The 27,702-nt window shown below is 35.7% G+C and overlaps 1 protein-coding gene across 1 annotated transcript; it reads left to right on the top strand.

Moving 5' to 3' along the window:
* Window positions 1-23,403, top strand: otoa (otoancorin). The gene is made up of 28 exons (XM_073846494.1): window positions 1-55; window positions 172-266; window positions 1,205-1,226; window positions 1,664-1,700; window positions 1,815-1,944; window positions 3,267-3,335; window positions 3,501-3,691; window positions 3,820-3,999; window positions 4,418-4,571; window positions 4,688-4,830; window positions 6,443-6,551; window positions 6,644-6,865; window positions 6,952-7,113; window positions 7,209-7,349; window positions 7,435-7,490; window positions 8,419-8,539; window positions 8,654-8,772; window positions 9,359-9,494; window positions 12,602-12,795; window positions 13,088-13,178; window positions 15,275-15,440; window positions 16,049-16,236; window positions 16,350-16,502; window positions 17,706-17,848; window positions 17,958-18,094; window positions 18,196-18,293; window positions 22,337-22,547; window positions 22,916-23,403. Exons 1-28 carry the CDS (start codon window positions 1-3, stop codon window positions 22,993-22,995), a joined length of 3,603 nt encoding a protein of 1,200 aa, XP_073702595.1. The 3' UTR covers window positions 22,996-23,403.
* Window positions 23,404-27,702: the final 4,299 nt, after the last annotated feature.

Here is a 27,702-nt window from a genome sequence, read left to right as displayed (position 1 = left end):
ATGGGGTTATATAGAGAGGCTTTGATCCTCTCGTTTCTAGTCCAGTTGGCTACAGGTAATTGGTTTAATAGTATTACACTTTAATTTCATCATTTTGAATTTTAAATAGAAAAAATAAACACAGATGTCACTAATTTAAGTATAAATGTTCTGTGTTGTTATTATTTACAGTAATGTCCCAGGGTATGATGGACATGCCTGTTAACCAATCAGCAATAGGCTTTCCAAGACTACCTGCAGACTTCAGGGAAATGGCCAAGAAACTGGTAGCTTTTCACACAATCATTAGTAATAAATTAGATAAATATGCTGTTTCTTCAACAATAGGCACAGACTCTACTGAAATACTATTTTTGAATCATAATTTGTGTAATAATTTAGTGGAAAGGAATTTTTTAAAAATAAAATGGCTGACCCCTTTGACTTTCTGAAGCTATTTTCATAGCTGGCATATTAAGAGGCAATTAAATAATATTTTTACACTTTTTGCAGAATTTGTTATAAGACAGCTTGATTAGAAAAGCTAATATATAAATTATTCAGTTTATAAGTGATATATACATTTATGTGATTTGTGTTTAATTATTTTTTTTACACAATAAATATAGATTTTCTTTTGTTTATTTCTTTTTTTTAGATTATCTTAATACTAAGATCTAATTGATTAATTTTAAAATTATTAGTATGATATGCATAATGAAGGCTTAAAGGGTTAAACTAAGATTTCTATATTATATGAAAGCTGAAATAAGCTTTCCATTGATGTATGGTTTGTTAGGATAGGATCATATTTGGCCGAGACACAACAATTTCAAAATCTGAAATCTGAGGGTGCAAAAAAATTTAAATATTGGTAATTAAAATTACCTTTAAAGTTGTCCAAATTTTTTTTATATATATTTATGGTAGGAAATTTACAAAATGTCTTCATGAAACATGATCTTTACCCAATATCATAATGATTTTTGTTAAAAAAGAAAATGTATAATTTTGACCCATACAGTGTATTTTTGGCTATTGCTACAAATATCATATCAAAGTCATATGAACTCATTCCTAATTATAATTGATTTTAGCATTGTTCGCCAGTCATTAACTAACCATACATTTGTGTGCGTCTATATAAGTCTTTTCTGAACAAATTCGATTTTTTGCCTTACATTGTTTTGTGATTAATATTTACATTTCTCTTGTTTTCTGACAGATGAGCACATGCTTCAAGAAAGGTAAAACACAGTAACGTTTGTCATTATCACTTAGCTTGAAAGCATTTGGTCTTACATAATCATGGTATCAAAATGACTTATGTGTTGCACCTGTGTTTTTATTGTAATAAATGATGGGAGCTGTATTGCATAAACCATAAGCAAATACACGTGCCCAAGGAAACAGTGTAGGATATATTTGCATATTGCATCTGAAAGAATAAAAAATATTCCATTCGAGGGCTGCCGTGCCCTGAACATTCATTAAGGCTAGTCACAATTTACTGAACTTCCATTTTAAATGCAATTTTGAAGTCAGGATAACAATTGTTCAATAGTTCCTGCCATTACTCAGAAACAGCAAATGTTTGTTCCTGCCGTTTTCATAAGAGAGAGTGTTTGTGTTTCTCAGTCATGCAATGTGTCTTTTGTTAAATGATGCGGTTGTATTGTTTCAGGTTACTGGATGCCTCTAATGAACAATTCGCTGAACAGGTAGACTGTCATTGAGCTATTGTATATAGGAACTTATATGCCAGGTGTATATTTGAATACTAATGATCACATTTCATTGCATGGAAAACTACGACATTTTTTTTTATCTCTCAGCTCATATGGACAGATGATGGAGAGCCCCATCTCTTTTTTACCAGAGCTTCTCTCGTCACTCCCTCAGTCTTTTCCCTCTCACCACACCATGCAGTTCAACGAAACAACAGATGAACAGGACGCAAGCTGGGTAACTCTCAATATCCCAAACAAATGCATATAGTTACCTAGTAGCGGTGGATGACAAAAATCTTATATCATGATATAAATAACTTTATTTCACAGTAATAATATAATATATCACAATATAGTTATTTTTGCATTAAATAAGTTACTTATGATATAAAAAGAATTTGATAGCATACAAATGGCATAATTCTTGTCACAAAATACTAGGACAATAGGACAAGAAAACTACAGTAGATCAAATACAGTTGAAGTCAATAGTTTACATACACCTTGCAGAATCTGAAAAAATGTTAATTATCTTACCAGAATAAGAGGGATCATACAAAATGCATGTTATTTTTTATTTAGTACTGACCTGAATAAGATATTTCACATAAAATATGTTTACATATAGTCAACAAGAGTTGAATTTATAAAAATGACACCACTCAAAATTTTACATACACTTAATTTTTAATACTGTGTTGTTACCTGAATGATCCACAGCTGACTGGCCGCTGTTCTTCAGGTCCTTCAGGTCACTCAAATTTGTTGGTTTTCCAGCACTTTTTGTGTGTTTGAACCCTTTCCAACAATGACTGTATGATTTTGAAATCCATCTTTTCATACTGAGGACAACTGAGGGACTCATATGCAACTATTACAAAAGGTTTAAATGCTTACTGATGCTCTAGAAGGAAACACAATGCATTAAGAGGCAGGGGGTGAAAACTTTTGAACAGAATGAAGATGTGTACATTTTTCTTATTTTGCCTAAATATCTTTTTTTTTCATATAGTACTGCCCTTCAGAAGCTACAGAAAATACATGTTTTTCTGATGACACAATTTGATAATTTACCCTGATCTTCAAATTCAAAAAGCTTTCACCCCCCCCCCCCTTAATGCATTGTGTTTTTCTGAAGAATCAGTGTTTGAACCTTCTGTAATAGCTGCATATGAGTCCTTAGTGTAAAAAGGTGGATCTCAAAACCATACAGTTATTGTTGGAAAGAGTTTAAATACACAAAAATGCTGAAAAACCAAAGAATTTGTGGGACTTGAATGATTTTTCTGAAGAACAGCAGGCCTTTTAACTGTCCAGGACAAACAGTACAAGGGAGTCATGAACAGCTACCACTTAATAAAAAAACAAAAAAGCTGTGGATAATTCAGGTAACAACACAGTATTAAGAATGAACCTTTCTTAGGATTCTTTCAGATTGAGTTAAAAGCTCAGGACATTGTTTGGCAAATGCATGTGCTCACATACAGGCAGACCCATATATCCTTATTCTGTCTTTATTTTATGTTCATCCTGATGGGAAATCTACAATACATTCAGAACTTTGTTGACAAGATGCGGAACTGCACCAACATGGGCCATATGATTAATCTCATGAGGAATAGTACGGTTAGTGCTGGACTACCATAAACTAATTTAATAACATATTTTTGCTCATTCTTATCTGTGTGGTGTTCTCAATATTAATGGAACTGATGTCCTGTGTAGCCAAAATGACATTAACACAACTTTTTTAGTCATCTCTGTAATCTTTCTCTTTTTGTACATCCTCAGGAAGGCCCTCGTTGTTTCATGCGGGCATTCATGGCTCCTCTTTCCTGGGTGACCATCATGCAGAATGGAACAGAGCTCAACAAAGAAGATCTAACAAAGCTTTTATGGGTGGCTAAACCCTTCTTAGAAACAATGCCTCCATCTAGCATTGTGCTGCCAGCGTTTTCACAAAGCTCTCATCTGGCTGAAATGTGAGGAGATTACTTTTTTTTTATTTAACTCAAGCGACTGAACATGTGGAGTAAATTTACCTTAGTCCTCAATTTTGAAGTAAAATTGTGTTTTTCCTTGTTTGGGTTTGTCCCTTATTATGCTAAAGGATGAAGGTGTTCGGTGAGGTGTTCAGCGTTCTGTCTGAGGGACAGAGAAATTCGATTATAGAATGGGTCAAAGAGAGAGTTGCACAAAATGAATTTAACTGCTCTCTGAAATCACTTGCCGTCAGCAACCTGCCTTCTGGATCACCGCAAAAACCTAACAGTAAGTTTTTTTTTTATCTGTAAGCTTTTATGATCAAAACAGACATACAGACAAATAATCTAATCACCATTTCTCTTGACTAATCAAGAAGATGTTTCACCAGTGATGATTGCACCAAAAGTTGAAGGGAATCAACAACTAGCGATGAATGGTAAATTGGAAAGAAGTGGCAAAGTGAAGGTAGAGAGGAAACATGAAGTAGGAGTTAATTTAGTTCCTCCAAAACAGTTCCTAGAAGTAAATATGTTCTTAGTCTCTTAGTTTCTGTATTCCTGGTACTTCTGCTAATTGTTCTAAAAACTATGAAAAGGTTCCTCCGGTGCGAAAGCCCCTCATGTGGTGGAACTGATACAGTAGATCATAAACAGGAAAGAAAAAGGAAAATCCCAAAGATAAACAGTACAGAAATACAAAGCAAGGATAATTATTCATTATAGTAGTAATCTATGCCTGTCTGTTGTTTTTTCAGCAGTCCGCAATCAGCAATGCCCCCCTAAAATGCTCTGGCTGAAGGCTAACGTGTTGACAATGATGGGGCCTTTTCTATCTCGTCTGTCTTTACAAGAAGCAAATACCATCCCTACAGAAGAGGTCAGTGTCTGCATGATATGCAATCCAGTGCTATTATTAATTTGTGTGTTGTTTCAGTGTCTTTTTGTCTCAGAGCATACTTACATAACAACAATCTGAATCTTTCTTTTTCTCAGCTATGTGGGTTTTTCAAGACTCCAAATTTCTCTCCATCATTTCAAAATGCTAGTGGAATTCAACCCAGCCTTGGCCGAACACTTTTTCAACGCTTGAAACTGGAGTGTTCCAGCAGCGACAATTTCACTCACTACATGGACAGGTCAATATTTGCATCATTAGTGTGTGTTTAGTGCATGTGTTTGGTAAATGATATTCAGGTTAACCGCAGTAATAATTCCTCTTGAAGCCTGTTGCCGCTTAAAAATAAACAAGTAAATGTGTGATTAAAAATATACATTAAGCCACATAGTGAGACAAAGTCATGCTGTGAGAAATAAAGTTGCATTTAGCACTATGAAATATAAAGTCACAATAGTTTGAAACAGAGTTGCAAAATATAAAGTCTCACTAAGTTTGTCTTTTTGCTCTGATACTGAAAGAACAGGTAGTGGTCTGAAATGAGAAGGCAAAGTACTCAAAGTTTTTTTTTTTTTTAAATCAAATGTAAATTCATGTCCTAGTCACATTTTCATGGTTAAATATTACTTACACTTATCAGAAAAAAAAAGATTATATTTTATATTTTTACATTAACAATGTAATCAATATTTTATTTATTAAAGGCAAGTATGAATATTATCAAGCTAGTATTTTTAAGCATTTTACATTTATCCCAAAATAATAACTCAAGGCAGTTACAATTTAAACAATATATTTTTTGTGAACTTATGTTCAGCTATCTTTTTAATAGTTAAATTTTAAGAATAAGAAATTATGTTTTTTGAGGAAAACATTTTAGGATTTCTCTCCATATAGTGGACTTCTTTGGTGTCTGCGAGTTTGAACTTCCAAAATGCAGTTTGAATGCAGCTTCAAAGGACTTTAAATGATCCCAGCCGAGGAATAAGGGTCTTATCTAGCGATCTGAGTGGTCATTTTCTAAACAAATTAACAGTTTATATATCTTTTAACCTAAAATGCTTTTCTTGTCTAACTCTGCGTGAACTCTTTGTATTCCGGTTCAATACAGTCGAAATTCTCCCATTTCATTTTCTTCTCCAACTTCAAAATCGTCCTACATTGCTGCAGAAGTACCAAACCAGTGTTTACAAAGTGAACATGCAAAAAAGATCAAACGCCTTTAAAAAGGTTAAACAGCAATGTAGGACAATTTTGAAGTTGGAGAAGAAAATGAGATGGGAGTTTTTCGACATATCATTTTGTTAGATAAGACCCTTCTTCCTCGGCTGGGATCATTTAAAGCCCTCTGAAGCTGCATTGAAGCTGCATTTTGATAGTTCAAATTTACGAGCACTATTGAAGTCCGCTATATGGAGAAAAATCCTGAAATGTTTTCCTCAAAAAACTGTTTCTTTATGACTGGATTACAAGGGGGTGAGTAAATGATCTGTAAACTTTTGTTCTGACAGTGAACTTGTCCTTTAAATCTTATTTTGACATAAATAAGTGGTTATATCTAAGTGTGTGAGTTGTTTAATTATTTTTTTTTAATTAGTCTTTCTATTAACGCCATTATATTGTTCATTCAGACCGATTCACTAATGCAAAACATGCACTAACGCAAGAGGTGGGATTTATCACATCCAAACATAACCAGTCATATTGCACCATATCGCGATTTAGGAATTGCCTCCTCTCATGTGACTTTCCCTGATTCTCATCCAATATTTTGAGGAGGAACTGCACTACATCTGAGTACAACCTCAAAGTATATTCGCATCTGTTTCATCAATTACTTCCTGTTTTCACAGACTGGGCTCTCTGGCTTGTTTCTTTGATGGCGCACAGTCTCTGAATCTGAATCTTAGTAGAAAACTGCTGTCCCAGATTGATACCTGTAACAACCCTGAAATTGACAAGGTCAGAACTGCCACTTCATGAAATCACTATTTCTCCCAAATTTCTGTAGCATAACTGTAATGTTATTTGCATTCCACTCAACCCTCCCTCAGGTGAAAAGACAGCTAGTACAGAACATTCTGGAGAAAGACGACAGCTCTTCCTCTCCTGCGATTCTGCAGACTCTGGGATCCGCTGTCTCTGCGCTTCCTCTTTCCAGGCTGTCCCGTTTCACCTCTGAAGACCTGAACAACACCCTTAGCAGCTTGAGTCAGGTCAACTGGAGCCCATCTCAAGCTAAGACTCTGGCTAAGAAACTGTTGGAAACGGCTAAGGTTAGATTTTCTGCTCAGTGTATAGAGCTGTGTTTTGTTTCCTATTTACCTATTTATTGTTTTCACAAGAATGTATTTTTTTGTAGAATATAAGTGGTGAGAAGTTGTTGTCTCTGGGTACGATGGTAAGAGGGGTGGCCAGTTCCCTCCTCAAAAACGTAAAGGCAGAAGGGCTGCTGGGAACTGAATCCCTGAAAAATATGAGTCATAAGCTGTCTTCCTTACAAAGAACAGCACTACTGGAAGGGGTAAGAAGTACATGAGTTCATTCAGAAAGTGGTGGAAAAGCTACCGTGTATAAGATGAATCAGTAAAATCTCTTCTGCTTCCAACAAATCCTCAGTTCCGTCGTGACGTAAATGCATCTGCACTGGTGAAGGGGTTGCCAGATTCTCTCCTCTCTTCTCTGTCTCTGTCCACGCTGGAGAAAGCAGACCTTAGCTCAGTGGATCAGCTGCAGGGACGCAGCTGGACTCGTGCTCAAGTATACACACTAGATAGTAATATAAAAAACCAAATCCATTACCACTTCATCCATTTTTCTCTAATCTCCTTATTTCTCTCTGTAGTCTGCTTTCCTTCTAAAGAAGATTTTGGGTAATAAAATCAACCTTGGCGAATTACGGTGAGACATAATACAGCTATGCTATACTTTAGGTAGACCTTAAAGAATATTTTTTTCTATTAATACGAGAGATAAGTTGTGCAAAACTGGGCATTTTATGCTTAATGACTGAGTATCAAAGACTCATGCTGAAATTTGTGTCTTGTTGCTGGAAGATAAAATGTTCTTAAATTGGCTTAAAATAATAACATAACTGACAGCCTATGACTGAATTGAATCACAGTCTGAAGCCAAAAAATTGAAGTCTGTTCTCATCAAACTGATTTTCTCTGAAATCTGTCAATGCTGACTGCTGAGAATCTGCAGACTTCCTTTGACTTTCAACAGCTAGTGCTGAGTTGTCCAGACTGCAAATCTGAGCAAAAATCTGTGCAAAAGTTACGTAATTATATTGCAGCCTTAAAGGGATAGTTCACCCAAAAATTAAAATTCTGTCACAAATTACTCACCCTCATGATGTTCCAAACGCATAAGACCTTTATTCATCTTCGGAACACAAATTAAGACTTTTTTGATGAAATGCGAGAGCTTTCTGACCTACCACAGACAACAATGCAACTGACATGTTTAAGGCCCAGAAAGGTAGTAAGGACATTGATAAAATAGTCCATGTGAAATCAGTGGTTCAACCTTCATTTTATGAAGCTACAATAATAGGAAATAAGAAGAAATTGTAATATCACATGGACTATTTTAACAATGTCCTTACTGACTTTCTGGGCATTGAACGTGTTAGTTGCATTGCTGTCTATGGAGGATCAGAAAGCTTTCGAATTTCATCAATAATATCTTAATTGTGTTCTGAATATGAACAAAGGTCTTACAGTTTTGGAAAGACATGGGTGAGTAATTAATGACAGAATTCAAATTTTTGGGCAAACTATCCCAAGATGCAGTATCCTCATCAAGCTCACTGTGTTGTCAACAGAAAGCTGGGTCAGGCTGTACAGGGTGTCACCTGTGAAATGATTGAAAAAATCAATCGAACTGATGCTTCGGATATGGCACAGGCACTTAACAAATCCTGCGCGTGGCTTTCCAGGGTTCAGGTAAACATTACATATTCATTGTTTCTTCCACACACGTCCTTTCAGCTCTGCCACTTTTCCATGATCAAATCTGCAATTTTTTTCCCCACTTCCTGATCTCTTTTTCATTATTAGATTCGCTGTGCAGCTCAAAAACTCTTTGCAAGTCTGGAGGAACAGAGACAAGGATATTTCAGTAACATTACAAACTCTGAGCTCCAGGCCATCCCAGCTATGCTGCTCATCCATCTACCGTAAGAAAAGAACAGTGCTGTATATGCATAATTAACACACATTTGAAAGATAAATGCCTTCAAATTTAATTTCACTTTAAAGATTAAATCATATGTGACCCTGGACCACAAAACCAGTCATAAGGGTAATTTATACATCATCTGAAAGCTAAATAATTAAGCTTGCCATTGATGTATGGTGTGATATGGCCAAGGTACAACTATTTGAAAATCTGAAATCTGAGGGTGCAAAAAATCTAAATATTAAGAAAATCGCCTTTAAAGTTGTCCAAAAGTTCTTAACAATGCATATTACTAATCAAAGATTAAGTTTTTATATATTTATGGTAGGAAATGTACAAAATATCTTAATGGAACATGATCTGTATTCTGTACTTAATATCCTAATGATTTTTGGCATAAAAGAAGAAAAAATTATAATTGTGACCCATACAATGTATTTTTGGCTATTGCTACAAATATACCCGTGCTGCTTAAGACTTAAGTTTTATGGTCCAGGGTCACATATGCTAATCATTTGCTGATATTCTTTTTCTTTACTTCTTTACCCTTCTTCACGCTATCCATACTGTCATGATGCATTCAGAGTGGAAAAGATTCAAAACCTGTCCGATGCTGTGTGTCCTGCCTTCTTGGAGAAGATGAAGGAAGTCAACCTGTCCTCTCTACCAAACAGCTCTCCAGCACGCTACGCACTTACCAAAAGAGCCATCAGCTGCCTGGTAATATGTCCACACACATGCACAAGCTTTTCTTCTCCTGTCCAAAAAAAAAAAAAACCACACACATGTGGCTTATCCATCATGGACTGATTGGATGGTGTGCATTAGATACCAGAATGCAGTAAGATTTAATAGGCGTCACACTACACTTTTTTTAAGTTCTAAAGACTTCCATTCATACAAATGAAAATGCAGCAGAGGAAACGCAAGTTTATGCAAATGCTGTTCTCCAAACGTATAAGTCACAGTGTGACCTCCTGAATTACTGAATTAAAAGAATGCAAACTTTAAATTTGCAGGATTGCAGTAAATTGGAGTAGATTGCATTTTTTTATACAGGTCCTTCTCAAAAAATGAGCATATTGTGATAAGTTCATTATTTTCTGTAATGTACTGATAAACATTAGACTTTCATATATTTTAGATTCATTACACACATTTGAAAGTAGTTCTAGCCTTTTATTGTTTTAATATTGATGATTTTGGCATACAGCTCATGAAAACCCAAAATTCCTATCTCAAAAAATTAGCATATTTCATCCGACCAATAAAAGAAAGGTGTTTTTAATACAAAAAAGTCAACCTTCAAATAATTATGTTCAGTTATGCACTCAATACTTGGTTGGGAATCCTTTTGCAGAAATGACTGCTTCAATGCGGCGTGGCATGGAGGCAATCAGCCTGTGGCACTGCTGAGGTGTTATGGAGGCCCAGGATGCTTCTCAACTTTCTCTTCACAATATCCCACAGATTCTCTATGGGGTTCAGGTCAGGAGAGTTGGCAGGCCAATTGAGCACAGTAAAACCATGGTCAGTAAACCATTTACCAGTGGTTTTGGCACTGTGAGCAGGTGCCAGGTCGTGCTGAAAAATAAAATCTTCATCTCCATGAAGCTTTTCAGCAGATGGAAGCATGAAGTGCTCCAAAATCTCCTGATAGCTAGCTGCATTGACCCTGCCCTTGATAAAACACAGTGGACCAACACCAGCAGCTGACATGGCACCCCAGACCATCACTGACTGTGGGTACTTGACACTGGACTGCAGGCATTTTGGCATTTCCCTCTCCCCAGTCTTCCTCCAGACTCTGGCACCTTGATTTCCGAATGACATGCAAAATTTGCTTTCATCCAAAAAAAGTACTTTGGACCACTGTGTTTTATCAAGGGCAGGGTCAATGCAGCTAGCTATCAGGAGATTTTGGAGCACTTCATGCTTCCATCTGCTGAAAAGCTTTATGGAGATGAAGATTTCATTTTTCAGCACGACCTGGCACCTGCTCACAGTGCCAAAACCACTGGTAAATGGTTAACTGACCATGGTATTACTGTGCTCAATTGGCCTGCCAACTCTCCTGACCTGAACCCCATAGACAATCTGTGGGATATTGTGAAGAGAAAGTTGAGAGACGCAAAACCCAACACTCTGGATGAGCTTAAGGCCGCTATCGAAGCATCCTGGGCCTCCATAACACCTCAGCAGTGCCACAGGCTGATTGCCTCCATGCCACGCCGCATTGAAGCAGTCATTTCTGCAAAAGGATTCCCGACCAAGTATTGAGTGCATAACTGAACATAATTATTTGAAGGTTGACTTTTTTTGTATTAAAAACACTTTTCTTTTATTGGTCGGATGAAATATGCTAATTTTTTGAGATAGGAATTTTGGGTTTTCATGAGCTGTATGCCAAAATCATCAATATTAAAACAATAAAAGGCTAGAACTACTTTCAAATGTGTGTAATGAATCTAAAATATATGAAAGTCTAATGTTTATCAGTACATTACAGAAAATAATGAACTTTATCACAATATGCTAATTTTTTGAGAAGGACCTGTAGTATGTATGCATTATAGAGCGGTGGCCAAAATGATTAGAACACTAGTATTTTCACCAGGTAAAAATGTTTTTAAGTCAGTTTGTTCTGTTTCTTCATGTCATTCCAGACAGACTGGATGATGATGAGATCAGATCTCTGTGTGGAGCACTGGCTGTTGTCAGACTTGTGCAAACAAAAATCTCACTGGATTACAATTAATGGCAAAATTAATGTTTGGAAATGTAATCTGATATTTTCTAATGACATTATACAGCAAAATATAAAAATAACTGACCTAAAATAATTTTTAGCTGGTGAAAATACTAATTTAGAAATAATGCAGAATGTAACTTTATATTACGACAATTGCAGTGCATTGTGGGAATGGCCCCTTTTTGACTTCTAAGAAACACACCTGAAAAACTTTTTTTTAATTATTCCACTACCCTTTGTTTCACATAATTGCATTTCACTGCTCTGTTTTTTCATTGATTTTCTATATAAACATACACTAGTTGGCATGTCTGAATCACAATTGTCGCAGCATCTTTTGCAGTGTCTCATGCATAACCCAGAGTTCTTAAAACACAGTGCTCAAGTTAAAATTTCAATTTTTAAAAAACATCTCTTGTGTTTTTTATTTTCATTCTACAGCCCTAAGTCTCATATTTTTGCTTTTTTTTTTTTTAAATGTAACTTTTATGAAGGTTTAGTTCACCCAAAAAATTAAATTCTGCCATTAATTACTCATGTTGTTTAAAACTTGTAAGACCTTTGGATGAAAACTTTCTGACCCTGCATTGACAGCAACACAACTGACACATTTAAGGCCCAGAACAGTAGTATGGACATAGTTAAAATAGTCCATGTGACGTAGGTGGTGGAACTATTTTTTGAAGCTTCAGGAATACTGTTTGTGTTAGAAGACAACAAAATTAATGACTTTATTCAACCATTTTTCTTCCGTGTCAGTCTTCGATGCACACAGATCTTAGGGTTTGGAACAGCATGAGGGTGACTAATTAATGACAGAATTTAAATTTTTTGGTGAACTAAATTTTTAACTTGATACAGTGTTTTAAAATTGCATCAAAATCGCTCATTCAATCATGTCCATCTAGCAAATGTTTACATGTAAAACAATGGAAAAGCAGCACCGTAGAATACAAAATAGCTCAATTATCCAGTAGATAATGCAGACCATGTGACATCAGTGTAAAAAGAAAAGGATTTGCCTGTTGGGAACTACTGCAGGCACTGTCCTAATCTGTATCCTTTATCTGTGCAGAAGAAGAACGTGTCTGATCTGTCTGCGGCAGACGTTTTGTCTCTAGGCCCTTTGGTGTGTGAGTTAGACCCAGCCTGGATTTCCTCTTTGAACTCTGCAGCTCTGAACTCCACTCTGAAGGCTCTCGCATCCTGTCAGCATCTCCAGCAACAGCACAGAGAGCATCTGTTCAGGCTGCTTACGACCACCTATGGGTAACAGCATCTGCAAATTCACATACAACCCACAATGGGTTCACGCAACCCACAGTCTTATTTTACTGTATAACCTCGGCAGACCTCAGATCCCACATCAATGCTTTTCTAGTTGTTTCATCGGTAAAGAGACTGTGCCTGATGTGGCTTCAAAACAAGAGCATTTTCAAACATTTTATACATTTTTCACGATAAACAGCCTCAAGTCATGTAGCTGTAAAACCTATGCTGAAATTAGACATTTTCAATTGCTGTTAATGATGTTAATGAAATTTGTCTTTCTTTAAACAAGGGACCCTGCTTATTGGTCGGAGGAAGAAATGAGAGCGCTTGGGCCACTTTTGTTACTAAATGACACTGCTGTTGGAAATCTGCCATCCAAAGTAAGAATCTTAGCGATGCTGTTGACCAGTAGATTATGGAAAAGTAGGATCATTTTTATTGGGTGAAAAAGTAGAAGAAACAATTATAGTATAAATATTAGTATTATTAAAGGGGTCATTGGATGCAAAACTCACTTTTACGTGTTGTTTGAACATTAATGTGTGTTGGCAGTTTGTGTACACAACCACCTTACAATGATAAAAATCCACCCAGTGGTATCTTTTTAATCTTTGAAAGCAATGTCCCCTATTTTAAAATCAGGTCATTCTCAGCTTCTCGTCGGTGTAACGACACACCGACAGTGGCCACTCCCACCATAGATGATTGACATGAGTGCCTTACCTTAGACCCACCCTCACTGAGCTAAAACAGTCCGACTCCAATCACCATTGTGTGTCAACTCAGGTGCAAGGGAAAACCTCCGAATGAGGTGTTCTATTGTTAAATTTAATTATGAACATAGCAGTCGCCAATTACTCCCGACATCTGAGCCGCTGAAGATGCAGAGGATGAACGTAACTTATGTTTTTGAAAGGAAAGTGCTAAACCCAATCTACATATGCATCTATGTTCGTGCAAATCATTTGTGATGCAGCTTCACCCACAGCAGAAGTGAGTATAAGGGTTTTTTATGCATCTTTGCAACTTGGCCTTTCTTAATAATGTGATAGTTAGTAGGGCTGGGCGATAAATCGAAAGCGATTCTAAGGCGTGTTTAGTGAATGAAGCCGGTACTTTGATTAGTAGTAAATCTCCATCACGTGCGTTCAGCTGCGTTCAGCTGGAGTGTTCAGAGGCGTAAATCACTGACAAGCGAATCGAATGCGATTTTTAGCGCGATTTGGCGTAGCTTGTCAGTGATTTACGCCTCTGAACACTCCAGCTGAACGCAGCTGAACGCACGTGATGGAGATTTACTACTAATCAAAGTACCGGCTTCATTCACTAAACGCGCCTTAGAATCGCTTTCGATTTATCGCCCAGCCCTAATAGTTAGCAAGTTTCGCAGCTAAACGCAGCTAAAGTAAACATTATGGCTCGTCATCCCACAGCAGAGAGGGGCAGGGCAAGCAGAGCTCATTAGCATTTAAATGAACATGCAACAGAATAGGTCACTCTAAAAAGGGCCGATTTTGACCAAGGGGCAACCTCCCGCTCTCTCTATTGAAACCAACACGGACTGCAACTCGACTGGCCACTAGAGACTGGCTCCAAAAGGGAATCAATCCCATTGACCCCCATGGTAAAATGCCCAACTTTACAGCAGAAAAAAAAATGTTTACAGCCTGGTATAGCCATCACGAACACCAGGTCCATATTTTTTTACATGGACCTAGGTAAAAAGAGTGCTTTTTACACTACCCTTGAGAAATTTTAACCAAAGTATGTTATAGACTTCTCATTAAGACCCTAAAGAATCATATCAACTTGTGGAAAATGGGCATCCGATGACCCCTTTAAAGGGAACATGGGTATTATGACTTGTATGGCTTAATATAACATAAATGATGTCTCTTACTGAAATATGTTGTAGAAAACCCATGAAAGATTTACGTAATTAAAACATCCACATCGTTTTATATATATTTTGGACTATGGGGGGCTTCAATATTTAGATGACGTGAAATGGCTGCACTTTGTGAGCTACTGGTGCTAATGTTACCTGTAGTAGCAGTGAAGATTTACATTGTTTCTTCTGTTGCCCTATAACTGAAAATTACAAGCAAAAGCTGCACAATGTGGCACTGTATCAGTATTTCATTTTCCAAGATGTGTACTATGAGTTGTGTCGCGGTAAAATAGCAACAGGTAGTGCCAGTAGCTCACCAAGTGCAGCTATTCCACATCATCAAAATTTGTATAAAAAGATCTGGATTATTAAATAACCTAAAACGTTCATATGTTTTCTACTATATATTTCAGTTAGAGACATCATATGTGTTATATTAAGCTGTACATGTCCTTCATGCGATTATGGAGATGTGTTAGATGTGTTATTTTTTATACTGACAGGTTATTCACAATTTTACACAGTACTATATTTTTCTTCTTAATCTATCCATCCATACCTTCATTTTGCTCATCTGTCTTGCAGAGCTGGATCACGTCATACCTGTCAGAGCTGATGAACAGTTTGTCCACTCAGCTTGTGGTTCCTCCTCCAAAGGAGTTCCGTTCTTGGTTTGATCTCTCTGCGCTTCGTCGCAAACTTTTTGAGCTCAAAACGACTACCACGCTACAAAACCGCAGGAAGCGAGAATGTATGTGTGCCAGAGCGTGCATGTGGAAGTACAACATCTTTTGAAACCAGACAGTTACGATATGTGACCCTAGAATACAAAAGCAGTCATAAGGGTCAATTATTTGTTTGAAATTAAAATGTATACCTCATCTGAAAACTAAATAAATAAGCTTTCTATCGATGTGTGGTTTGTTAGGATAGGACAATATTTGAGATAGAACTTAAAAATGTGAGGGTGCAAAAAATAAAAATTTAAAATATTGATAAAATCACCTTTAAAGTTGTGCAAATAAAGTTCTTAGCAATGCATATTACTAATCAAAAATTAAGTTTTGATATATTTATGGTAGGAATTTTACAACATATTTTCATGAACATGAACTTAACTTAATATCCTAATAATTTTTAAGAATAAAAGAAAAGATATAAGCAAAGATATAGAAGGAAAAAAAAAATCATTTTGACCCAAACTATTTTGGGCTATTGCTACAAATATGCCTGTGCTACTTATGACTGGTTTTGTGGTCCAGGGTCACATACATTCTCAGTGGAAATATTAATGATCCTTCTATCTAAAATATGCCATTTGTCTTGATTTTCTCTTTTTGACAGTGACAGTTACCACAGTAGTGTCCCTTCTAGTAGAGCCCATGATTACTTATATTGAGGACCTCAAACAGGAGAATGTATACTGGACTCCCTTACAGTTCAGTAAAATGACTGTGCAGACTTTTAAAGATGCTGTGCCAACACTCGGACAGATAACCAGCTACAGCACAGAACAACTGGCTGCACTCAGAGCAAAAACTCTGGAGGTACATACACAAATCGCAAGTTTAAATTCTAAAATATGCACAACATCAGAATCTAAGAAAACATTTATAGCTTGACTTCAGTGGTCAAAGGTAATTTCTATTTTATATGGCAGGCATGGGGGAGTGTTTTCATGTTGAATGAGTCCCAGATTGCTGATCTGGGCTGCATCTGCCAGAGCTTCAGTACCGAGGAGCTGGGCAACCTCAGCATTGCCTCACTGGACACTCTTGAGACACTGACCGCATGCAACTTTACCCAGACACAGGTAATACAACACAAACACACACATTCAGTCACCAAACAGCTTCTAGAATTTGTAGCCTGCATTTATTTGATCCAAAGTATAGCAAAAACAGTAAAAAAATGAACATATTTTTACTATTTAAAATAACTGTTGTATATTTAAATATATTTTAAAATGTAATTTATTCATGTGATTTAAGTCTTCAGTGTCAGATGATCCTTCAGAAATCATTCTAAATTACTGATTTGCTGTTCCAGAAACCTTATTATTATTATCAATATTTAAAACAGTTGAGTAATTTTTTTTTTTCAGGATTCTTTGATGAATAGAAAGATCCAAAGATAAGCATTTATCTAAAATAAAAAGCTTTTGTAAAATTATACACTATATACTATTTTTAATATTTTATAGCTTTTACTATTTCAGATAAATGCTGTTCTTCTGAACTTTATTCATTAAAGAAACCTGAAAAAAAATTCTACCCTGCTCTTTTCAACATAATACTAATAAATGTTTTTTGAGCAGCAAATCAAAATATTAGAATGATTTCTGAAGGATCATGTGACTGTAGGAATGATGCTAAAAATTACATTTTAAAATATATTCAAATAGAAAATATTTTAAATAGTAAAAATATTTCTAAATATTACTGTTTTTGCTGTACTTTGGATCAAACAAATGCAGGCTTGTTGAGAAGAAAAGAGCAGACAAAACATTAAAAATCTTACTGTTCAAAAACTTTTGAATGGTAGTGTGTAAAACGTGGTTAAAAATGCTGTGAAAATTGTATTTGTTTACATACTACTGTTTAAAAGTTAGTTAGTTGGAGTCAATAAGAAATTAATAATTTTATTCAACAAGAATGCATTCAATTGATCAAACGTGACCATAAAGACTGTTACAATGTAAAAAAAAAAATGATTGAGCACAAAATTAACATGATTTCTGAACAAACATGTTACACTGAAGATTGGAGTAACTGCTACTGAAATTTCACAGAAATTATATTTTAACATTTTTTTAATATAAAAAATTAAGAATATTTTACTACATTACTTTACTCTATTTTTGATCAAATACATTTTCAGCCTTTGTGAGCATTAGACTTATTTTGAAACAAGAAAATTTTACCAACCTTGAACATTTGAATAATTTTCTTCTTTTATACAAATTTCTATTAAAAATATGCAAAAACATAAGTACTGAAAGTGATTAATTCTGCAGAGGACAGCAGTCTGGCAGGCTTATGAAAAGGTGGCTGGAATTAGCATGGCTGGACTAGGAAAGCTGGAGATGGTGGGACTGGGACAGTTTATCTGTGGTCTACAACCTGGCCAGATCGATCAGCTGAATTCCTCCAGCTTCAGGTTTGACATACTTCCACATCTGGTTATATTCTCATTTTTACACATTTATGTACACTAAAGCACATATACAGACCTGGTCATTGTGATTTCCTGTATGATTGTTTCCCAGGGAGGCAGCAGAGGCAGTGGGTCGTGCTCCTTGTCCTCTGAACATCAGAGAACGTCTGAAGGAAAAGGCAGTGGCTGCGTTTGGAAAACCAGAAACCTGGACTGAAGCTCAAGTCAGCATTATGGGCAACATCATTGGTGAGACACAGGAAACTAAGAGATATGCTGATGAATATTTACACGTGACTGGTTCAAGCTTAAAATGTGAGCGCTGTTTTTGTCATTGAATGTCTCCCCAGCTGGTCTAAGTGCTGTTGAGCTGGCAAGTTTAAATTCAGCTGTCCTGCCATTCATTCAGCCATCCGCTATCCCTCTCATACCCTCAGATCGCTTAACTGTAAGTTTACTCTCCTTTGCAAACTTTTTTTTATTTCTTGCCGTTATTGTTGAATATCTTTTGATCACCATCATTAAAGAAGTTCACTTCCAAAACAAAAATGTAAAGATAAATTACCCCCTTGTCATCCAAGATGTTCAAGTCTTTCTTTCTACAGTCGTAAACGAATTGTTTTTTGAGAAAAACAGTTTAGGATCTCTCTCCATATAGTGGACCTTTATGGTGCTCACAAGTTTGAACTTTGTTTAATGCAGCTTCAAAGGGCTTCCAATTATCCCAGCTGAGGAAGAAGGGTCTAATCTAGTGAAATGATTGGTTATTTGCTAAAATTAAAAAAAAAAACATGACAATTTATATACTTTTTTACGGTGCCCACCAGGGGACACCTTCAGTTCACTTATGTTTGTCGTGGCCACGAGATATTAATTCGTGGGAACGTCATATTAACTCGTGGGAACGTCATATTATGTCGTGGCCACGAGATCATTTTGTCGAGGTATGTCGTGGCCACAAGATGCAATGATGAGGGAACGAGATCCATTTCTGGTGGCCACGACTTCTTATGTTGAGGAAACAACATGCATTTGTCGAGGCCACGAGTTTAATACATAAACAAACCTGCGTGACCATAGTAACCCAGGATTAGCCTATCAGAGATAGGTTTATTAATATTTTATTTTTAATTAAGAAATTATTATATTATTTGTTACAGAAATTGTTACAATATTAAATTATTATATTAACAATGGGCGAAGCTGCATATGCAAATGCTGATGCTGTCTGTGCGCCATGTAGACATTTTATGCATCCCAGTCTTATCCATTATCTCCTCTTTCCGTAATATTTGTAGGCTATTATTAGTTTATATTTGTTATTTTCCCCTTCATTTCGATCTCTTAACGTTCTGAATGTAGGTTCTATGCCTGGGATTTTTTACTGGAATGCAGTTCAAAGGCTGAATTGAACATATATTGTATTTTATTTAGTCTAAATAATAGACAAATATTGTGTTTCAGTGAGAGTGAATTATTCACGTAGTTTCATTTGGAAATCATTTATCGTCACACCGTAAAATAGGCCTACATGACATTCCTTCTATTAACTGATCGTCTTTTTTCCGTATTTGTATTATTATTATTATTATCGTCATCATTATTATAATTATTATTATTATTGTATATATTTTTATTTTCATTTATATTCGTTTCACTAATGATTCATTCGTCAGTGAACAGTATTATATAGTCTAGTCTATTAGATGAAACAAAATAAAAATATGTTCAATCCAACCTTTAAACTACATTCCAGTCAAAATCAGTCATAGCATGTCAAGCATTTACAGTATCATTTCCATATACGTTAAGTAAAGAGATGAAAATGAAGGAGGAAAACGAATATAAACGAAAATAAAAAATATATAGGCCTACAATAATAGGCTAATTATAATAATTATAATAATGATGACGATAATAACAAATACGGAAAAAAGACGATCAGTTAATAGAAGGAATGTCATGTAGGCCTATTTTATGGTGTGACGATAAATGATTTCCAAATTAAACTACGTGAATAATTCACTCTTCACTGAAACACTATATTTGTCTAATAATTAGACTAAATAAAATACAGTATATGTTAAATTCAGCCTTTGAACTGTAAAAATCCCAGTCATAGAACCTACATTCAGAACGTTAAGGAGATCGAAATGAAGGGGAAAATAACGAATATAAACGAATAATAAAAATATTACGGAAAAAGGAGGATCAGTTAATGGACAAGACTCTGAGATGCATAAAATGTTTCCTGTAGGACTATTTTATTTTATGTACTTTATGTAATATTTATTCATGATAAACTTTTTAATATAGGTCTATATAGTCTACATCGCACACATACAGCACTGGCATATACAGCTTCGCCCATTGTTAATGTAATAATTTAATATTGTATTAATTTCTGTAACAATTTATATAATAATTTCTTAATTAAAAATAAAATATGAATAAACCTATCTCTGATAATCCTGGGTTACTATGGTCACGCAGGTTTGTTTATGTATTAAACTCGTGGCCTCGAGAAATGCATGTTGTTTCCTCAACATAAGAAGTCGTGGCCACGAGAAATGGATCTCGTTCCCTCATCATCGCATCTTGTGGCCACGACATAAGGATGTCGTTACCTCGACAAAATGATCTCGTGGCCACGACATAATATGACGTTCCCACGACATAATATTACGTTCCCACGAGTTAATATGTCGTGGCCACGAATTAATATCTCGTGGCCACGACAAACATAAGTGAACCGAAGGTGTCCCCTGGCGGGCACCGTACTTTTTAACCTCAAATGTTCATCTTGTCTAGCTCTGCGTGAACTCTGTTTATTCCGGTTTAAGAAAGTTAAGGTATGTCGAAAAACTCTAACCTCAATTTCTCCTCCAACTTCAAAATGATCCTACATCGCTGCAGAAGAACCGACCCGTTGTTTACAAGGGGAACATGCAAAGAGGATCAAACAAAAAAACAACAACATCAACTATGATTTTGAAGTTGGAATAGAAAGTGAGATGGGATTTTTTCGACATACCCTAACTGTCTTGAACTGGTAAGCACTTGAGGTTAAAAACTGTGTAAATAGTAATTTTTTACAAAGAAACAGATAGTTTCACTAGATAAGACCATTCTTACTTGGCTGGGATTGTTTAGAGCCCTTTGAAGCTGTATTTAAACTGCATTTTGGAAGTCACGGACTCACAGACACCATAGAAGTCCACGATATGGAGAGAAATCCTAAAATGTTTCCTCAAAAAACATGATTATTTATGACTGAAGAAAGAAAGACATGAACATCTTTGATGACATTGGGTTGTGTAAATTATGTGTCAATTTTTGTTCTGAAAGTGGACTTCTCCTTTAATCACCCATCATGCCATCTCATGTATATAACTTACTTCCTTCTGTGGTACACAAACAAAGATCTGTAGAAAAACAATCCATATAATTAAAATATAAAAAAGGAACAAACACAAGGGTCATCTATAAGATCCCATCAGTGTCATTTCTTTTGAAGTGAAACGATAGTAGTGCATGTGGAAAAGAAAAAAACATTTAAATGTGTTGCGGAACTTGTGTGAAAAATGCGGTGGAAGCACAAAGGGAACTTCAGTTCGCGCACATTATGTTCACTTTGTGTGGTTTTTGAAGCGTCAAACTCACAGAGACAGATTATTTTATTAAAGGATTAGTTCACTTCCAGAATAAAAATGTTGTAATAATTTACTCACCACCATTTCATCCAAGATGTTTGTGTCTTGCTTTCTTCAGTCGAAAAGACTGATGTTTTTTTTTTTGAGGGAAACATTCCAGGATTTTTCTCTATATAGTAGACTTTAGTGGATGAAGGTCCAAATTGCAGTTTCAATGCAGCTTAAAAGGGCTCTACATGATCCCAGCCGAGGAATAAGGGTCTTATCTAGTGAAACAATCAGTCATTTTGAGTCATGCTTGACGTAGGTGGATGTACCGACACAGTGATTACAAAGCGAACAGGCAATAAAGTCAAACATCCTTAAAACAATTATGTTGAACGATTTTGAAGTTGGAAGAGAAAATGAGGTGGAGTTTTTGCCCTACCCTACCTTTATAAACTGAAGAAAACAGACGGAGAAATAACCGCGCGTGACCTTTCCAACATGATTACGTAATGCGTAAAGTAGCAGACACACATCGCAGAGCTAGTGAAAGATGAGCATTTGTGGCTAAAAAGTATATAAATTTAGATTTTTTTTTTTTTTTTTGAAAATTGCAGATTGTTATGCTAGCTAAGACCCTTATTTCTTGACTGGGATTGTGTAGAGTCCTTTGAAGCCTCATTGAAACTGCAATTTGGATCATCAACCCGTTGATCCCCATTGAAGACCACTATATGGAGAAAAATCCTGGAATGTCTTCCTCAAAAACCTTAATTTCTTTTTGACTGAAGAAAGAAAGACCAAGAAAGAACATCTTGGATGACAATTGATGACTCCTGTCAATTGTGTTTAGGCTCTATCAGTCAGCCAGTTCAAGGCTTTGGGTCCTGACAATGCTGCGGCCGTAACAGAAGCTCAACGTGCAGGCCTGAAGGCCGATCAAAAGGCTGCACTGGATGAAGCCGTGGGAGTGAAAACTACACGTGCTGAAGTGCCAGCTGTAAACAACACTGTAATATCCAATCCAGGATCTAGTGGATCAGCTCCACTGCCACTAAAAGGAGGTAAGTAATGGGAAAAGGGTCAGGGAAACCTCTTTAGTAATAGTTGCCCGTAAATATATCAAAACTTAATTTTTGATTAGTAATACGCACTTCATTTTGGCAAATTTTCTCAGTATTTTGTTTTTGCACCCTCAGATTTTAGATTTTACTAGCAAAGTATGATGCATAAATCTGAATTTTAAAAAAATAAACCCTTATGACTAGTTTTGTGGTCCAGGGTTACAAATAATTATTAATAATCTCAATGTGACCCAGATATATTTTATTTAATTCTACTAAATCAATAACATTTGAATGGATCTTTGAGTTGCACTATCATATATAATAGTAAGACAAATTTACAATAATGTTTTTTCTTCATACTTTAGGTGCAGCAGTTGAGAGCATGGCAGGATGTGTCCTCCTCATGCAGGCCATTGCGCTGCTGTTGTTTGGATACATTTTGTAAGGGGTCAAAGGCCACAGAATGATTCAGATGCTGACGTACGATCAACCAGCAGACAAGTAGATTTAAGAAATATTCTAATTGCTTTATTTCAAAACTATATTTAAAAGTATGTCACTGATTGCACATTTAAACTTTAGACTAAAGCCAAAGATGGTGAGATGGTGGTTTGATAAAATTTGGGTCTAGCCCATCTTTAACTAATTAACTGTAATTTAGAGAGAAACTATATTTGATAATACTGCTGTTTAGGTACTTCAAATGCAGGTCTATTATTATTCTATAAGAGACTTTAAACACTGTGGGAACTTCATTTAAATGCATCTAAGATGTAGTTTTGTTATCAGTTATTTAATTGCTTTTAAACATTTGTATTAGTTAGAGGTTGTGTTCCAATTCAAATCATTTATACACAAACATAAGGGTTAATAAAGATCTGTCTGTAAAGAGAGTCTGTCTGTAAGTGTGAGATTTGAATAGTCAAACTTGAGACTTTCACACCCTCATGTTGTGTAACAGAACCACTGATTAGTTTCTGATGACCGGACGTTCATGCCAACCTTTTCGTTAGGTGCACAAGCCATGTCATTTGGCTCAACTAATTTGTCTTTGTCTACTGTTGTCACATAAAGGGGAAGTTATGAAAATTATTCAAAAAGAATACTACACCTCATTTATTGATTTGGAACGTGTTTGGCCTTCCAAAATCCCAAATGCATTGCAAGTATCAAGATAAATAATAATTTTATTTTAGCAAGGAGACATTTCATCGATCAAAAGTGACAGTAAAGACTTTTACATTGTTCTAAAATATCTCAATTTCAAATAAATGATGTGCTTTAAGAACCATTTATCAAAGAATCCTGAAAAAAATGAAAAAACATGGTTTCCACTAAAATATTGGGCAGCACAACCCTTTTTAACATTGAAAATAATAAGAAAATGTTTAAAGAATAAGTTAACTTCCAGAATTAAAAAATCCTGATAATTTACTTAAACCCATGTCATCCCAGATGTTCATATCTTTTTTCAGTCAAAAAGAAATCAAGGTTTTTGAGGAAAACATTGCAGGATTTTTCTTAGTGACCTTTAATAGGGATGAGTAGGTTGATGGTCCAAATTGCCATTTCAGTGCAGCTTCAAAGAGCTCTTTTAAGGGTCTTATCTATAGAAAATATCCGTCATTTAAAAAAAAAAAATAATAATAATAATAATAAAATTTAATTTAATTTCAATTTCCAGAAAGTTAGGGTGGGAAAAAACGCCTGACATCGTTGTTTTACCCTCTTTTTTTTTTTTTTTTTTTTTACTTACGTTGCATGTTTGCTTTGTAAACATAGGTCGATACTTCCACCTACGCCACGTGTGCGTGAATACATAATGCATGAGGTTGAGAGCATTTATGGTTAAAAAGTATATCATTTTTCAAAATTTTTTTTTTTTTTTAGAAAATGGCCAATCGTTTCACTACATAAGACCCTTATTCCTGAGCTGGGATCATGAAGAGCCCTTTGAAGCAGCATTGAAACTGCAGTTTGGACCTTCAACCCATTGATCCCCATTGAAGTACACTATATGAAAAAAACCTGGAACGTTTTCATCAAAAACCTTAAAGGGGTCATCGGATGCCAATTTTCCACAAGTTGATATGATCCATTAGGGTCTTAATAAGAAGTATACTTTGGTGAAAATTTCTCAGTGGTAGTGTAAAGAAAATACTCTTTTTACCATGTCAAAATCAGCCCTTTTTAGAGCGAGCCATTCTGTTTCATGTTCCTTTAAATGCTAATGAGCTCTGCTCGCCCCGCCCCCTCTGCCTTGGGATGATGTTTACTTTAGTTGCATTAAGGCGCGTTTAGCTGCGAAACGTGCTAACAAGCACATTATTAAGAAAGGCCATTTGCAAAGATGCATAAAAAACCCTTATACTCACTTCTGCTGTGGGTGAAAGTAACGTTAATCCTCTGGGTCTTCAGCAGCTCAGATGTCAGGAGTAAATGATGACTGTTATGTTCATTATTACATCTAACAACAAAACACCTCAATTGCTCTATCTGAGACATTTTTGTCTGCACCGAGTCGACACAATGGCGATCAGACTGTTTCAGCTCAGTGAGGGCGGGTCTAAGGTAAGATGCTCATGTCAATCAACTATCGTGGGAGCGGCCTCTGTCGGTGTGTCGTCACACAGACAAGAAGCTGAAAATGACCTGATTTTATTATACCACTGGGTGGATTTTTATGATTGTAGGGTGGTTGTGTACACAATCTGCCAACACGCATTATGTTCAAACTACATGTAAAAGTGAGTTTTGCATCCGATGCCCCATTTAAAGTGGGACGATTTCATGCATTTTAATTTTTTTTACACTGTTAAAGAGTTGGATTCTCATGCCAAACATGGCCAAAGTTAAAAAAAACGATTTGAATGTATAACAGAGCATTTCTGTGCCGAATATACACTTCCGGGTTTTGGAAAGTTTTTTCAATCATGGGTCTTTATGACATCCTGAAGGGTGGAACTCCTTGTATAGGCAATTCTACTGAAAGAGCGCGCTCATGCACACGTCGACTAGAGCGAGCGCAAGAGTGCAGCCATCAATGCGCTTCATTCGGCTGCACTGCTGCACGGGACTTACTCGGGAAGAATGTCTCTAAAGAAGTTTGGTTTTGGTTCCAAGGCAAAGGTAACCTTGCTCAGCTTCCTGAAAAACCCAGCATTATGTGAACAGTGGATGATGCAGTTACTTTTGCTGAGGCAGAAACAGAGTTTTGCAAATGTGTTTGTTGACAAAGGTTTTATAAACAAGGCCCAGTTCAACTCTGGATATGCACATTGTTTGATACTGAAAGATGGAGTGGTAAAATCTATAAAGCGATAAAAGATCCCAGTCATGATTCAGAACTGCAGATGGTAAGTGAAATGGCATCAGATGTCTGTGTTTTGTTGGCAATCGGCGCTCAAGTTCTTGTCAATCTTTAGCTCCACCCACGGCACGCCTCCAGGAGCTCGGCTGTTTTGGAGAGAATCGTAAAGCTGTATCTTTCTTTTGTAAATATGATAAAAAGCAAGACTTTTTGGAGATATGAAAGATGCAGTACTACCGTACTACTCACTATTAAAAAAATAAAGGTGCTTCAAAAGGTTCTTCAATTGATGCCATAGAAGAACCATTTTTGGTTCCACAAAGAACCATTCAGTCAAAGGTTCTTTAAAGAACCATTTCTTTCTTACCTTTTTTGTAATCTGAAGAAACCTATTTGCCACAAAGAACCTTTTGTGACACAGAAAGGTTCTTCAGCTGTTAAAGGTTCTTTATGAAAACATTTAGACAAAAAGGTTCTTCTAAGGCATCGTGAACTACCTTAATTTTTAAGAGTGTAGGTACTTAAGATTAACATAAGATTGGGTGAAACTGTGTTATGCCTCCTTTAATTTCTTCTCGACTGTAGAAAGAAACATCTTTAATGACATGCGGTTAAGTAAATTATCAGGAAATTTTGATTTTAGAAATGAACTAATCCTTTAAGCACGAAATCAGCATATTAGAATGATTTCAGAATAATCACTTGACAATGGAATAATGATGCTGACATTTAAAAAATATATTAAAATAGTACAAATACACTGGCAAAAATGAATCCTTGGTTAAGAAAAAGTGTCCAGAAATTTTAGGCTTCACGGGACTGAACTTATTTTTTATTATTGATAGGTTTAGAAAATAAGTATATACAGTAAAGCTTTAACAAAGCATACAGTAGTGATTTAGCCATTACAGTTTTTTATTTATCTCAACACAATCAATACGAAACAGCCAAAAAAAAAGCAGAAGGATACAGTAAAACAAATCTATATTAATCATCTTCAAAAAGAAAACCAAGAGATATGTAAGGCACCAATAAAAACATAATTCCAGCGCAAACAACTTTTTCAACAGAGATTCATCTGCAGCCTTTAACAGTAATCTTATCACAGTGAATCTTAGACTAATGAAGAAGGCACTTATTTTGTTCTCATTCTAAAGCTCAGCAACTATTCAGCAAGTTTCCTGATTTTAATGCCTCTGTGGAAACACAAATAGAAGAAATACAAACATTAAACATGAAAAATTATTCAAGCACAAAGAAGTCACCTGATTGGGGAACATTTGGCTGTGCTAAACTCTTAGTAATTACAGTATCTTATCTATAAGCAGCTGCATTTCACATGAGAAAAAACGGACTGTACAGTAGGCACATGGATTTAGCAGGGCTGGTAAACGTGTGTATGACACTAAATATGTTACAAACATGATGCTCAATGTCTCTCAATCCTCTCAGATCAATTGAACGCTAATTGCAATCACTTTTTAGGTTGATCAAACCTAATTATTCCTCTATAGCATTACTTGTCTGTTCTGTGATTTTACTAAACTTTTCTAGCAGGGTACATGTTATGCCCTGATGCACTGTATTTCTTCAGTTATTCAGTGAGAATGTGGAGTGTTAAAAGCCTGCGAAAAACCCAAACTCTTCTAATCAGCAGACTTTCAATTACATATATGCTTTATGCGGAATCTGACAAAAACACCCCAAAAATACAAAAAATATACACAAGAAATTATATTTTGCATTAAGAAATTGAAACCTACTTGAATGAAAGTAAATATTACAATTAAGTACAATTTCTCACCTAAACTGTCTTAATTTTAACATTTTACCTTTTCTGAT

This window comes from Garra rufa, chromosome 9 (assembly GCF_049309525.1).
Source record: "Garra rufa chromosome 9, GarRuf1.0, whole genome shotgun sequence".
In the NCBI taxonomy this organism is placed as follows: Eukaryota; Metazoa; Chordata; class Actinopteri; order Cypriniformes; family Cyprinidae; genus Garra; species Garra rufa.
This window is presented reverse-complemented; position numbering and strand designations above follow the sequence as displayed.

What these genes read in the sequence shown, in the direction of transcription:
- otoa (XM_073846494.1), top strand. Translation starts at nt 1, where the DNA reads ATGGGGTTATATAGAGAGGCTTTGATCCTCTCGTTTCTAGTCCAGTTG. An exon ending in AACTGTTGGAAACGGCTAAG is followed by an intron (nt 6,866 to 6,951) that starts GTTAGATTTTCT and finishes ATTTTTTTGTAG; the next exon opens with AATATAAGTGGTGAGAAGTT. An exon ending in TACCCTCAGATCGCTTAACT is followed by an intron (nt 18,294 to 22,336) that starts GTAAGTTTACTC and finishes AATTGTGTTTAG; the next exon opens with GCTCTATCAGTCAGCCAGTT.